Below are 14,656 nucleotides of genomic sequence, written 5' to 3' on the forward strand. Positions count from 1 at the left end.
GATTGAACCTGTTGAATGTTCAGCCTGGTGAAAATACACATGAAAAGAAACAACCTATAAAGGTAGAGAACAAATATATTTATGCCACGAATACAACTGAGGCCAATCATCATACACGCTCCATTTTTTTCCGACCAGCTGTGCTCACGGAAGAGGGGTGTGTGAGACCTGTGGGATTAAAATCTCCCGGAGGAGATCAGCAGCCTGGGTGGGCATTGCGTTCTGCTCAGCTTGGTCCCGCGGGTATTTGGCTGTACTCTGCAAAATGGCACACCCTTATTCCAGCACACATCTCCGCTTTGTGCCTGTCCTGATTCCCACTTCCTGTGTCCTTGCCCATGGAACACCGCTGTGCTCTGAAGAGGCACTGAATTGAGCGAGCTGTGAGACACATATCAGTGAGCAGTCATTCCAGAAATATCTCTTACATTTATTACATTACATTACAGGCATTCTTATCCAGACCGACTTAGACAACTTTTTACATAACATTTACATTGTATCCATTTATACAGCTGGAAACTGAAGAAATGCAGGTTAAGTACCTTGCTCAAGGGTACAATGGCAGTGTCCTACCGGGGAATCGAACCTGTGACCTTCAGCTCACAAGACCAACTCCTTACCCAAAATAACAACATGAAAACGATAATGGCTACACTTGCAATTTAACATTTTCACTTTTGGAAAATAAATAAAACAATAAATGAATAAATAAAAATAAGTAATTCAATGAAGTCAATACTGCTGAGTCACACTTTTCAGGGTGAGATTAAGGCTTTCTTTCCTCTTGTGTATAAATCACCACTGCTGCCTCTGGTTAGCTGCTATTGGACTAGCCCCACTGAGCTATGTCATTTGCTGCCATCAATGTATATTGAATGGGGCAGTCATTCAAATGCTGATGACAGCTGTCTCCGTGGCCTTATAGTTAGATGAATGGTTTATTGATATAGATCTCATTGAGCAAGCAAAAGCACACATTACAATTTTCATTTCAAACTCAGCCTTGACACATTCATATATGGTTAGGATGTGAGACTGCACCTACATATAGAGTGTATGGGTTGTATTTACCTTGGGAGGGACATGGACTGGCTCCACAGAAGTTTTTTTTGACCCACTTAATACAGCCAAAATGATTTCTTTAGTGTAGTGTGGACAGAGCTACATTTCACCTTGGGTTAAATGGCAGAAGCAAATTTATTTAAATTGCAAAAAAAAAAAAAAATGCATATACTGTAGTACCACACAACAGTCTTGACTTGGAATACGTAACATTGTCTGTGCTCTCAGGCCACTTGGAGTAACGGTGATGTCCAGTAAAATCATTGTGCTTCTAGCCCAGATCCTTTCCCCTCAACAGTAGTCTATGGTTCTTAAACATCATAGTTGAGGGGTCTGAGTCTACAGTACCATTGCTGTGGGATGAAGCTAGCTGTCTGCTAAGTTATTTAGCAATGCAATGCACCTCTTTTAGTCTTTTAGTAAACAAACTGTGTCGCTTGGGGAGTGTGATTCCGGGTGAAGTTTCAGCAAAGGAATTGACTATTTTTGGTTTTAGCCAGGTTTAGCTAGGTTAAGTTCATCACTTTAGATTCATGAAATCACGAAAAGGCGGGTAGGTAGGTCATTATTTTAAAAAAAACTGAACAATGTAAGTTCATGAAAACTCATTGTGAACGTTCCTCCCCTGAGATCAAGTTGAAAAAATTGAAATTACAGATATGGGTGATTTTACAGCTTGAATTAATTTGATTTTGTTATGTAGGACTGCTGCTCAGACACGTGAGCAGCATTTTATGTGCCATTTGCAATGCAGGCCTAATGATAGGCTTATTCATTTAGAGGCTGTGTTCCGCCCCACCAACTAGTAACTTAGTTACCGACCCCCGGTATTTACTGTACAAGTGTGTTCACAGTTATAAAACAGAGTTGTTCTCTGACCCCATTTGTAGTGGAAAAGTCTGATTTGCTAATGGGCTTGATTGCTCTGACTCGTTAATGAACGGAAGGAGGCCCTGTGATTGCCAGTGCAAGGGAGAGAATTTCAGCCTTTAACAGGGACCTGGCAGCTGGCCACTATTCTGCAATCACTTGACCTCCCTCCAACCTCTTTGACGTGTTCCTGGAAGAGACTCCAGAAAGGGAGCCATCGGTCTCATATGGGTGTCATATTGCTGAATTACAATGAGTGACCAGTGCTCACTCCCCACGTCCTCTGCTGTAACTGTGGGGAAAACAAAATGCACCCGATTCCATTACAAGCAGAAGGTCACTGTGAGATGACCAGTTCTTTGGCGTCTACTGCCTTTTCCTATCCGCTGGTCAAAGCATGAATTGTGAGGGAACTAGAAAGACTAATTTAATATTATAATATTATTTAACCCCAACTACATTTCTCAAAAAAAAGAAAAAAAATTGTATAATTACATCATCAACTGAGATTTCAGTTGCGTAGTTGTGCGGTGCTTTCAAACTGGAAGAAAGAGACACCACATGAGAGATCATTTAAAATTCTCCCCTCAGTGATAATACTCCATTCTGCGCTGTACCTTTTAAGCCATTTGGTTTTCTGTTCACAGAGACTTCAAACCCGCAACATCAATAACCCTCCCTTAACGCAGATGTCCCAGAGGCCTTTGCTCTTTCAGCACACAATGGCCCGCTCGGCAATACTCTCTCCTTTTCCTGCAGCTCGCAGTACATTGAGAAATATCCTGTCCGGCGTAATGTACGCCTGACGCTCCTCGGTCGATGTGGAGAGACATTGTCAGCTTGAATTACCTTCCCTCAGGCGCTCACATATTCCAGCGCTGCTTCTGAAAGCTTCCCTCGGCTGGCTTTCTTCTCCTGATTATTGCCGAAGCAGGCTATTGAAGGTCCTGAAAGGTGCACAGCCTCATATTTGCTTGAGACTCTAGGTCCCAATTAAACCGTAAAATCCAAATGAATAATATTCCAGGCTGGAATTATGGTATTGTCATCCCTACGGTTAGATGTCAGCCTATTTACGCAAAAGGAGTGAGTCCATGTTGCTTTCTCCACTTTTCTAAGATGTTCTGACTGGCCACATTCACATAGTGGACAATGTACTGTACAGCCCTTACTTTTAGAGAATGCATGTAACTCTAGCCTGAGGAAATCAGGTCTGTAAGGGTTGACTTTGACACGTTATTTTAAAAATTTAATCACCAGCTCTAATACAAACCTGACCTCATTTCCTTCACGTCGATAGACTGACTATGATCTTTCCATAGCAACAGAGGGGTGAGACCAGGTTGGTGTGCACACACTGTGGGCGCTGTCACTCTCAGGTGAACTCCACAAGGTCCATCCGAGTCTAAATGGTATGGAGTGACAGGTGAGATCTCTGTCTCAAAGAGAAACAGACACGTCCAAGTCCTGGCAGCCCCTGGTGTTCCTGACTCAGTAAAATGTAACAATGGGCCGCTTCTGCCCAGAGAGGGTCAGGCGGCTGACATCGGATGCATTCGCACCCACAGCTGCTCCCCCATTTTCCATCCTAGCTTTTTGCTTCCTGAAAGCATTTCAAAATGGACTCCTACAAGAACTGCAAGACAATTACAAGAAATGGCCTGGATGGAAGATGGGACTGAAACATAAGCAAATGGTGGTGGTTATATGCCTGGTGGTTATATGGTGGTGGTTATACAGCACAAAATAGAGGACAGGTTTGATTCACATTTCTTGGTCTCCTTGAAATGTTCTGCTGGGGAAAATAATTTCACCTTGGAGAGGCACAGCTAATTACAAAAGTGACAGGACGACGTGGTGCCAGGGGGAGCGGATTTGTTTACATGGGGAGATTTGTTTGCTTCTGAGAAATACTGAAAAATGGAGAAATTATTTTTAAACAGATGTGAAAGAAAGACAGCGCTTGAATTCATAAACTGAAATCGCGTTTCTGTTGCCACATTTAATTCTCAAAGGAGCTGATTCTGTGCTGAGCTGAAATGCATTACATACACCTAAATCACAAGCAAAAAAGGCAGTACAATGTTATGCTATAACTTACATAACCAAGGCCATTTTTATTTTACAAAGAACATAAATAATGAGCTGCATAATCTTTCTTTCACTAGGATCAAAGAGGCCCTGGTCTTATTTTAACATGTATATTAAAATAGTTAATCACAGAATGATTATACAATGTACAATTAAAGTGTTTTTGGTTTATAAAGGGGGTAAGCTGTACCAATTTAGATTTTGAAAACACCAAATTCAAAGTTATATAAGATAGCACGACAAATGTTGAAGATTATTTAACTGAACTTTATTTATCTAATATCTTCATATATTTAGTGGCCTTGTATGGGTTATTTACTATCTCTTAACAATTATTTCTTGGTATCTTTCTAATTTCGAATTTAATTTCGAATTTATTTCTATGTAAAGACATACCAGAGAATATTTTTAAAGATTCTAAATTTCTACTATGCTGGAGTACAAAAAGCAGGAAATAAGGAAAGGCTGTAATTATGTTCATTTATTTATTCTATAAACATCACTGTAACAATAGTTAAATATGAATTTACAAAATGTACGTGTTGCCATGTACAAATGTTGCTGCCAAACAGGCAACCTGGAAATTAAAAACATAGTGTAAAGAAAAAAGGCTATGGCAAAAAAATGACAGTCAGCGTAAAGGACACAGTACACAAATATTTCAAGGTTAAAAACATAACTGAGGGCACATTTAAAAAGCAAGGGTTTCACATTAAAACAGCAGGAATGTAAACAATGCAAGAAACATACACAACAAAATGAATTTCTCTAACCTTTTAAAGGCAATATCCACAGTTTGGCAAAACATTTCAACTTTACATTTTTTGTCTTTACAGTACACATGGTATTGGAAAACACCAGGGCTGCTCCACAACAGGTTTTTGACCAACTCTTCTAATTTCTTCCATTTTGGGCCTCAGGAGTCACCACTGTGGATCGCCTGAGGCCGCTAAGTTAAGGAACAGGCTGACTTAATCACCCTCGATCCCTTACAGAAGATAATTTTATCCCGCTGCTATGAAACAAATGACATAACCCAGGCTTAAACCTGGAACTGACTACAGGGCCCACCTTGCACTCATAGTAAGTGCTTTTACCGATCACATTAATAAAGACATTAATTTCGACTGCAAACTCCATTCCACTCGATGAATGCCTATATACAGTATGCTTGAAGCTGGCCACATACCACCAACACTTCAACAAAGTTCAGTTCAGACAGTTTTACCATATCATTTTATAATGCACAATTGTGCATTAGTCTGTACGAACACAAGCTGTCCCAACACACTGCACTGTATAGATTCACGCATGGAGATCCTGTGCGTATTAAAAATCGCAGGGATTTGTAACTTTTTGATTAGTTAAGAATACACACCCAACCAAATACAATGAATAACTGCATTTCAAAATCCAAAATGGAGAAGACAAGTATAGTATCAATAAACCATTTCTCTACTGGAGGGAACACTAGGGTGTAAATAAAATTAATGAATAATGAATAAAGTAGATGCGTATAAGATAATGGGAGAGGCATTTTACAAAATCTCATTTTACCCCCTACTACTGTGAAGTTCATTAGCATGTTAATGAGAAACAAACAAAATTAGCACAATGGCTATCAATCACATAATGTTTTAGATACATTCCATATTGCAGAAAACATATTCACCCAGACTTGGAAGTCGTTTGCTTGAAAAAGTGAGGTTATCGGTTTAATACACTGGTGCTATTGTTCATTTTACAGGCATGCAAAAAAACACAGGGCCAGTCATATTTGTCAGAGTGTGACACACTTACATATGCACTAACTACAAGGCCAAGGTGGACTTTTGTAAAGGTGATACAATGAAATAAATTTTAAAAAATTATAAAAACGGAATTTTCTTCTGACATAAATTATTTTCTGGATTAACATTTTTTCCCCCGATTTGATGACAGAGAACACTTTACTGTTACTGCCACTGCATTTCAAAATGAAAAAGTAAGCAAAAAAGCACTCAAACAACAAGTGGTAGTAATAAATATTAATGGTTCCCACACACTGATATGCCATACATTATTAATTTATTATGTCTGTAGAAAGAGGTTGCTCATAATGCTGGTAATTCTGCCATAGACTCTATCATGCATATACACACCAGGGTTGAGGTCAGTTTCATTTCAATTCATTAATTGAAAAATCGCTATAGGATATGGATATCTTCCTATTTATAACATAAATGGAACTGACCTCCAACCCTGAAAAAAACACTGTGCATTCATACACTTACATGTTCATTGAAGGGTAACTAGCAACCTCCTTGGTTTCATTGCATGACTGATTGGTTTTTGCAAATACTGTACTAGAAAGTGACAGAAGTAATAAAATAATGTATAAAACTAATTATTGATAATTTGTTCGTCATTACACTCGTGGTAAAAACACTGACATGAGATGCAAACCTGACAAATAAAGTGACCAAAAGTGCATTCACTTTAAGTGGAGGGAATGATTAATGATGTGTATTTAACATGCCATGCCCTTGAAAACAAAACATATATATATATATATTTGCACAGCTTTTAATGTTATTTTAGCAAACTCTCACTAATGACGAGTTCAGGAAGTGGCTAATACAGTACAGCAGAGAAAGGAGTGTGGTGTGTTTTCTGTACATAGGCTGGTCCGCAATCTTCAGAAAGCTAGAGAGACATCTTCAAACCTGTAAATGCATATTTATGGTACAAATGTACGCTAGCCCCACGACACGTAACACAGAAGAGAATTCACAATAACCACTCAAGACAGGAAGGCCACGTTATGTGAGAAAGCAATGAAGGCCTACCTCCGTGTATACTCTGAGCATGCGAGCCTACCTCTACATAATGTTTTCTAAGAATTTTGAGAGCACTTCAAAGCATGCGTTTGCTACGAGAAGTCACAATGAGGTAAGACTTCATTATTTCCGCAAGAAACAAAATCACGACAATGAACATCACCACAATTAATATTTTTATGGTAAATTACCAAAAAAAAAAAAAAAGTGACAATGTGACCCCCTACTTCTACGTCTGGCATGGATGCCAAGAGCCATCTCCAGGTGTGGCAGGACAGATTAACCCTTCTCATGCCAGGCCTTGGCCATGTACATAGGAATCCCACAGAAAGAAAAGGATGTGGCCGTGCCACTGGAGTGACTGTCCACGGAGGCAAAATCACGGAGGCAAAGTGATTGGTTGGTTAATGTGACATCGTAGCGCTCCTAATGAAGCCTTTCTTGCAGTTTCACTTTGGAGGTAGCGAAAGTAAGGAAAGGGGGCGGGGACTGTATGTAGGCTTCTGCCATAGGCCCGTGCTACACAGTGGCTCAATCAAAACGCGCCCCACGGAGCTTCCTCTCAGAGGTCCTTTGAGAACGTCAATAAAGCCGCGTCTGCAATTCCAGGTGGGCGGGCCCGATCGCCACTTATTCACTCTTTGTCGACTGCGGAATGACTGATTGTCAAAAATTCTCTCGTGCGCTCACAAACAAAGAGCCAGGCAAAAAAAACCAACGAGACGGAGGGTTCTGGACGGAGCGCACGCACACGCGCACGCACACGCGTGTGGGGGTGAAGCCCCCGCTGCCTCGGCTGTCAGTGCGCAGAAAGCCCGCGGTGATGAGAATGGCCCATCTCCACATCTGGCTGGAGCGGCCTCCAGAACGGGCCAAGCGCACGTACTGTACCCAGCTGCACACTGCTAGCCCAGGTACGCGCCGTTCAGCACAAACCAGGCCTCTGCAACGCACACCTGCCACTCACTGCTACAGGCCACGCCTCAAACTGCACCCTCATCCTCACTCTGTGCGAACGGATTCATTTCAACTTCGAAAGATGAGCTCACGTATTTGCATGGAAGCAAAACTAGCACCCGTGGTACCTCAACTTCTCTTCTTTTTACCAGTGTTATTTTTTTTTTTTTGATTGACAGGTCTACTCTGCTGCTCTGCTGGTGCACATAGATAGAAATCCCTACAGCTGGTTAAGAATAGTTATTTTAAGAAACAGTATAGACATGTATATTACATGAGCATTCAAGTTCAGGTTCTGGGCTGGATGGAGGAGTGTTATTGATGGTAATGCAAAATAATGGAATATTAATGCGAATATAATGCAATATTAATGTTACGGAGTGATTCAAGGGACACCAGAAGGCAACAGTGAAAGGATGAGCTGCAGAGCTGCCAGACAATGTCACAATCACAGGTTCGTTCAAAAGTTACAAAATACACCTATCATGACACATGCAGTATTTATTACATGTAAGTGGTGTACAGGAGACATAGATCTAGGCGTGAAAAAGACATACTGCTGAAAAAAGGAAGTCAGAACGTAAGGTTTGAAACACTGCGAATTTGCGAATACTGTTGGTTTCAAATAGGCTTGTGAAGGCGTAATCATTTCAGCAACTGTCTGTGATCCAACGCAAAAAATGAACATCTAAGGAAGGAAAAAGGGTTTTTTAAAAAAGTTAGGCACAAAAAAATAAAGTTTAAATAAGTGAGGTTATTAGAATGCATTTCACTGTGTTAATGTACAACCTAGCGCAGGCACGACATTTGAAAATTCACTTTCAGATAATTTTATGTCATACATCAGCCTGCCCACAGCAAACGTGAGTGCGTTCTCGCTCCTCTCCACAGCCGAGATGACATTAACAGTACTGCCAGTTTTACAGCTACTCCCCTCTTAGGGGCGTCACGCGAAAAAACACGTTACAGAGTCGTGCTAATAAACTACCGGGAGTGTGTCGGTCTGCTAGGGATAAAACACGACATAGCATACGGACGCTTTCATTTCGTGGTGCTGAAGTAGCCTAACTGTCGAACTTTCACAGTCCAGGACGTGAGGATGATATTTTGAACGCGAATGGGGCTGGGGAAGCGCCAACTTTGATGTTGGACTGCGGTGTGAGTCTGGGTAGCACTGGCAGGAACCCTGGATGTCAGCCCTACTCCCCCCTGGATTACGAGATGTGAGGACGGCAAAAAAAGGCCAATACAGAGTCTCCGCTGTTGAAGCTATGCCCTCCACAGAGGATAGGGGAAGATTGAATTTGGTGTACGAGCACAGACTGGGGAAAATAACTGCAGAGATGTCTATCAGAAGTCAGTTTTGTTAGCCTGGGTGAGACAGGATGGACTTTTTTTGAATCTGAGTCTGGGGCTGGGTAATTTTAAAGATGGCCACAGTTGAGATTCAAGCTTTTGCTCAGCTGCTTGAATGCTCCAGTCAAATCATCTGTTTATTAGAATTAATAAAACAAAATACAACCGCAGCCTATATTAAGTGGTGGGCATGAAGCAGGATTTTCCTAGTTGAGCGAGGAGTTCACAACCCTCCCATTGCATTCACCTGTGTACTAGCAGTGCTATATCGAATGCTATATTTTTTCACCATGATGTTTACAGCAGCAAACACTACAATAAAATCCCACTTAAGATAATTCTAGTTGGTTTGATTAAATACCAGGACCCACTTCCGATGAGTAGCCTTCACTTCAGTTATGTTGTTCATTCAGAGCTCAGAATTCCACAGCTGAAAAAACATTCACAAGGTGCATTTTTCTGTTGACGAGACAAGTTCATCAAAACACTCCCACGCAGTGTCCATTTTATAATTTGCTGTTTCTTGAACAAGTGCAATAATGTCAACCACTGTGCCAAGCAGGTTTCCAATCCCACAACAATAGCACTATTCTCTAGTTCCCTCGAACTGAGAAAACATTTTGGTGGTTTCACACAGGTGGTAGTGGATGGATTTGGGTAGATGCTGTATAGCTGGTGTGTGTGTGTGTCCATGTGCACGTGTGTGTGAGTGTTTGTGTGTGTGAGAGAGACCTCACATAAACTGAAGCTTGTACGTTGCAGGTTTTGAGTTGTTCTGGAGCGTGGTACAGTTGGTCTCAGACGGTCCGGGTCATGATACCAACCAGACCGGGTGGAGGAATTTGATGGCGTGTGTTTTGGCCCACTTGGCGAAGACGGATTTCTCCGTGATGAAGCGGTGGCCTCCGTACGGCGCGCTCTCGTGCAGGAGGTACTCGGCGCATTCGTCTCTGCTTCCTGCCTCGTAGTAGTGGTACGGCACCTTCTTATAGCCTTCCGTCCTGCGACAGAGAGACAGAGAGAGGCAGAGCCCTCTGCAGTTATCAGTTCTGGATCTGTTTTTAAACATAAAATTAAATATTCAATATTACTTAAAATACCATGTACTGAGCCTGCTGTAGAAAATAATATTTTATTTTATTGATATATACAAAAAAAAGACTACATGAAGCATTTGAATGACATTTTAGAGACATAAAGATGTTTTTGCTCTACCTGCACAGTCTGTTTCATTGCATATTTAACTCGAGAAATAGACTGTTAGGTAGCAGTTCAGCCTTAAATGGGTTAAATCGCTAAATTAACGATTTTATTTTCCTTAACCGGTTCCAGGAACTATGACATTGCTCCACCAAAAACAAATCAATTCCATTTCACATTCAGCGCACCACCTGTTGAATTTCAATTATGAGGGGGAGCCGGTGGGGTCAGCTGGCTGTTCAGCTCCATGCATTACATTACGACAGACACTTCCCCGACACGTTTCCGCGTGTCGCTGTGCTCACGGTCACGACCGCGAGTGCCACTTTCTTCAAGCCTAAATTACCTACAAGAAATCCGTCTAGATTAAAATGACCCATTGTTTCAGAAAATAAAAGGGTGAGGTGACAACAGACTCAACTAGAGAGAAGGTAAAACACCCACCTTAAATAACTAATCACGTTGTTTCGTTTGGCATGCAGGCTACTACATTATACACGCAGAGGGACTGATGGTTTTTGCTCTACACTGGACACAATTCAGAGAGCTGATAGCTCTCTTGGCTATGCCATCCGATTTGTGAAAGAACGGCAATCTGCCAACTGTAATTTAAAGACCGCCAGGCACGTGCCACCCACCTGTGAGGTCGCAGTGGACGAAATCTTTACGTGCTTGTTGACAAAATGCACCAGCGTGCACAAGCACATTACAGTCTACAACAAGCTGGGGGTTCACTTCACCAAGAATGCGACGTGCGGGCTGATATCCACGAGATACCTTCACTTTGCCTCCCTCTTTTTCGCGCATTTCACAAAGAAATGCTATTTCGTTCCGCTAACACATCCTGCAATGTGCGTGCATGGTGCTTTGGAGGCCGACTAATCATTTCTATTCCCCTGCCTCAGTCTGTTTCAATGGCAATAAGTAGACAAGAAAGAACTTGATTAATTACTTTAATGGGGAATAGGTGCCAGCAGGTTAATGCAGCTTATTTTATGCTAAAAACAAAACAATGCAGTTGGCAATAATTAAAATCCCTACCCATACAGACTAACACAATATTATGAAATACATATTAATTATATGGCATTTGCAATTGGTAAACAAATACTCTTTTCAAAGAAAAGAAAGGTAGATATTAACTTACCTTAATTTAAGTGCTAACTCAATTAAAAAAGAAAAACAAAAAAAAAAACAAAAAAAAAAAACATTTTGTCCTGGGTGCTGAATTATTCCAGCCTAAACAATGCAAATAAATCATTAATGCAGTTTAACAAAAACAACCTTTTTTTCTTGAGCCATAATGCACTGAACCGTGCGCATCATTACTGACAAAGGATACATATAAAAAACTGTAAAATAACAATTTGCATGAAAGGCTAACAATTCCATCACAAGGCATTTAACTGCTCTTACTTTTCTGTACAAGCAACACAAATAACAGCTGTGAAACAAAGATTAGTTTGAGATAACTGAAGTGGTAGCAAATTTATTTGCAAATAGAGCATGGCAAAATATAATCACACAAGTTCTGGCAAATCTTTGTGGTCTGAGAGACAACATGGTTACATATCGCTTTTGCGAAAATGAGACAACGGTGTCATTCAACACAAATGGTGGCTGCATTGAGCTCAACCAAGCCACAACAGGCTCTATCGAGGCACAGCACGACTGGTGTACGTAGTGTCACAAGGTAGAAATAGGTGTGAGCCCAGGCTTGTCCGGAAGTGTCCCTCTGTGAGAAACAGAGGGTATCCTGCGAAGATGTCACAGCAGTCAGCTGCACCATGGCTAGCATGATTTCAAAAGAGTGATACAGTTCTGTCCTCAGTAAATTTTCACACAGCATTTTCTGCAAGAAAATCCAAATCATCCGCTAATGCTCTCTGTATCCTCAAAAGATTCTAGAGCGCCATAATTGCGAAGGAGCCTGAGAAATCTCTCACATCTGAGATATATTTACACATCAAAAAGCTGACTGCAGCTTACCCGGGCTCTGTGCACCTTAGAAAAAGCGAAAGAAATAATAAAGTTGCTAAGATCTAAAAGCTCTAGGGCATCGCGGTGCCGGCTCACTGCAAACCGAGCACAGGAACGGCGCAAGAAATACTAACAAGAGAGAGAGAGAGCTTTGAAACCGGCAGCACCATCGGCCTCCACACTCCATCACTTTCATCTGAAAACCAACTGGTAATTAGAATTAACCACGGCTATATCCCCTCTTCCCGGAGAATAACTACTCCCCCCCCCTTCTTTCAAGCAGGTGCAAATGTGCAGTCACGGGCTGAGATTTGCACGGCACTTTTCCAGTCTGTGGGGACGGGAAGAACAAGCCGTGTGTTGGACATCAAGAGCTTTCATTCCAGACTCTGCTAACAACTGGCAAGCAGTTATGGAAAACAGCAAATCCAGAGTCACAATCTAGATCACTGGCAGAGTTTCCTGACACTAAATTATGCACAAAACTCATGTACAACAAAATGTACTTACAAGAAGCAGAACGGGGTTAAATAAACAGCCATGCGAAAACCTACTCACTTGTTTTACCAATAAAACCCCTGCACGCTTTGTGATGAAGAGTATGGAAGGTTAATATAGACCAACATGACCTTTGAATTTAGTGGTCATGTTGATCTATATTATTATTATTATTATTATTATTATTATTATTAATATTATTATTATTATTATCAGATAATATCAGATCAGTCTTAGTGCCATTCATTCATTATCACATGTTTTTGTATCTTAATGGAATTTTTAATGCAATTACTTTTATTGGTGCTATGTTCATTGCTGTTTTCTGCCTGTTCCTTATCTCTTAAAATGCACTTCTCTCTAGGGTATGTGCTACCCAGCTTCTGCCTTTCTTTTACACATATAATTGAATTATATCTACATTTAATGCCTTGCAGTAAATTCTCTTTATTGTGGTGTAAATGCCCTGTGACAAATCTAACGTGAAGGGCACTATGCTAAATAGAATTTGATTGATTTTGTGATGGCCTCATTAATAATCCAGCAGCTCAACCTGGACTCCTTAGTGAAATACTCAGATTCAGAAAGAGGTGACACACACACATAAGAATACGATAAAGAACTTACTGAAAGGAAGTATTATGACATGAACAGGAAGTTTAGTTCACTTTAGCCTAGTTTAAGGGTTTCATGTCCTCTTCCACAAATCCTGGCAAATTATTCTATGCGTCTATATCTGTCTGTGCGAAGAAATATTTTCCTGTGTCACTTTGGAAATTTACTTTTAATTAACTTCCACCTGTGCTCCTTGGCTCTGTTAGCAGAAAGTAATTGCTTTTGTGGTCAAAATCTTAAACACATCAATCAAATCCCCCAGCCCCCCTCCCACCCAGTAACAGCTCCTGCTAAGACTACACTTGACTATGTGCAAATGAACAGCTCAATATTTGGATCTTATTTAAACTTTCCTGTATTCCTGTAATTGCTTCTGATAAGAGTGATTCTTGTCTGAGTGTGAAGTCATTGTTGAATTTAACTTTCTCCATTTACATATTTTAACAATTCACATTTTTTCCAATATCCTAGTTTATTTAATTTACAAGAAAAACCAGAGGTCCAAGCATAGGTCCTTGGCTGACTCCTACACGGCAAACAACAACTCGCTCAGATGCTACCACTCTTCTTTTGTTATTTTATGCAAAAGTGTAATCCAGTATTGAATCTGAACTCATATTGGTAAATGGCATGTCCTTGAATGGCTTCCATTTAAAACACAAGCGAATGCAGACAGAGGACGTTTGAGGGTGTGTGTTAGCCTCTGTCAGTGCCATGCGCTGTGGACTGCAAAAGGCTCCAGGCGCATTAGGTACCTGCAGTAGGTGTCGTTGATCATCCCGTAGACCCGGATCTCCTTGCACATGTCCATGGCCAGGATGAGCGTGAACCAGCCGGTGCTGAGGTAGGACCCCGACTGTATCCTGCCAACACACACAGACGGAGGGCAAAAACGGCCCATTCGTTACAAACGGAAGGGACAAACGCACCGGCCTCGTCGCAGGGAAAGCGCACATTATGCCACAGACGGGCAGCGTAGCTCCGGCTGTTAGGCCCGTCAGACCATCACAATTATTCTGAATTATTTATTAGGGATCTGCTGTTCTACAAGCTAGCAGCCTGTAGCCTGGAAAAGGGGGACAGGGTGGTGTTTTCAGCTGCGTGGGACCCAAGCGAATGCGCACTCACCCGAGCCAGTGTTACTCAAAGTCTAAAATGACATCACGGTGACAGGACGTCATTGCAGTGTCGGTAGAGCGTACACC

General features: G+C 41.3%; 1 protein-coding gene across 2 annotated transcripts in view; it reads right to left on the reverse strand.

The window, feature by feature from the left end:
• Nucleotides 1–4,492: 4,492 nt before the first annotated feature.
• st6galnac3 (ST6 (alpha-N-acetyl-neuraminyl-2,3-beta-galactosyl-1,3)-N-acetylgalactosaminide alpha-2,6-sialyltransferase 3) overlaps nucleotides 4,493–14,656 on the reverse strand; it is an 85,055-nt gene continuing 74,891 nt past the window's right edge. For both annotated transcript variants that reach the window (XM_035423090.1, XM_035423089.1), the window contains exons 4-5: nucleotides 14,207–14,314; nucleotides 4,493–10,159 (exon numbers count right to left, since the gene is read on the reverse strand). In XM_035423090.1, the coding sequence (XP_035278981.1) occupies nucleotides 9,970–10,159; nucleotides 14,207–14,314 (298 nt within the window). In that variant the 3' untranslated portion in view covers nucleotides 4,493–9,969. The remainder of the gene's footprint in view (nucleotides 10,160–14,206; nucleotides 14,315–14,656) is intronic.

This window comes from Anguilla anguilla, chromosome 6, assembly GCF_013347855.1.
Source record: "Anguilla anguilla isolate fAngAng1 chromosome 6, fAngAng1.pri, whole genome shotgun sequence".
NCBI lineage: Eukaryota > Metazoa > Chordata > Actinopteri > Anguilliformes > Anguillidae > Anguilla > Anguilla anguilla.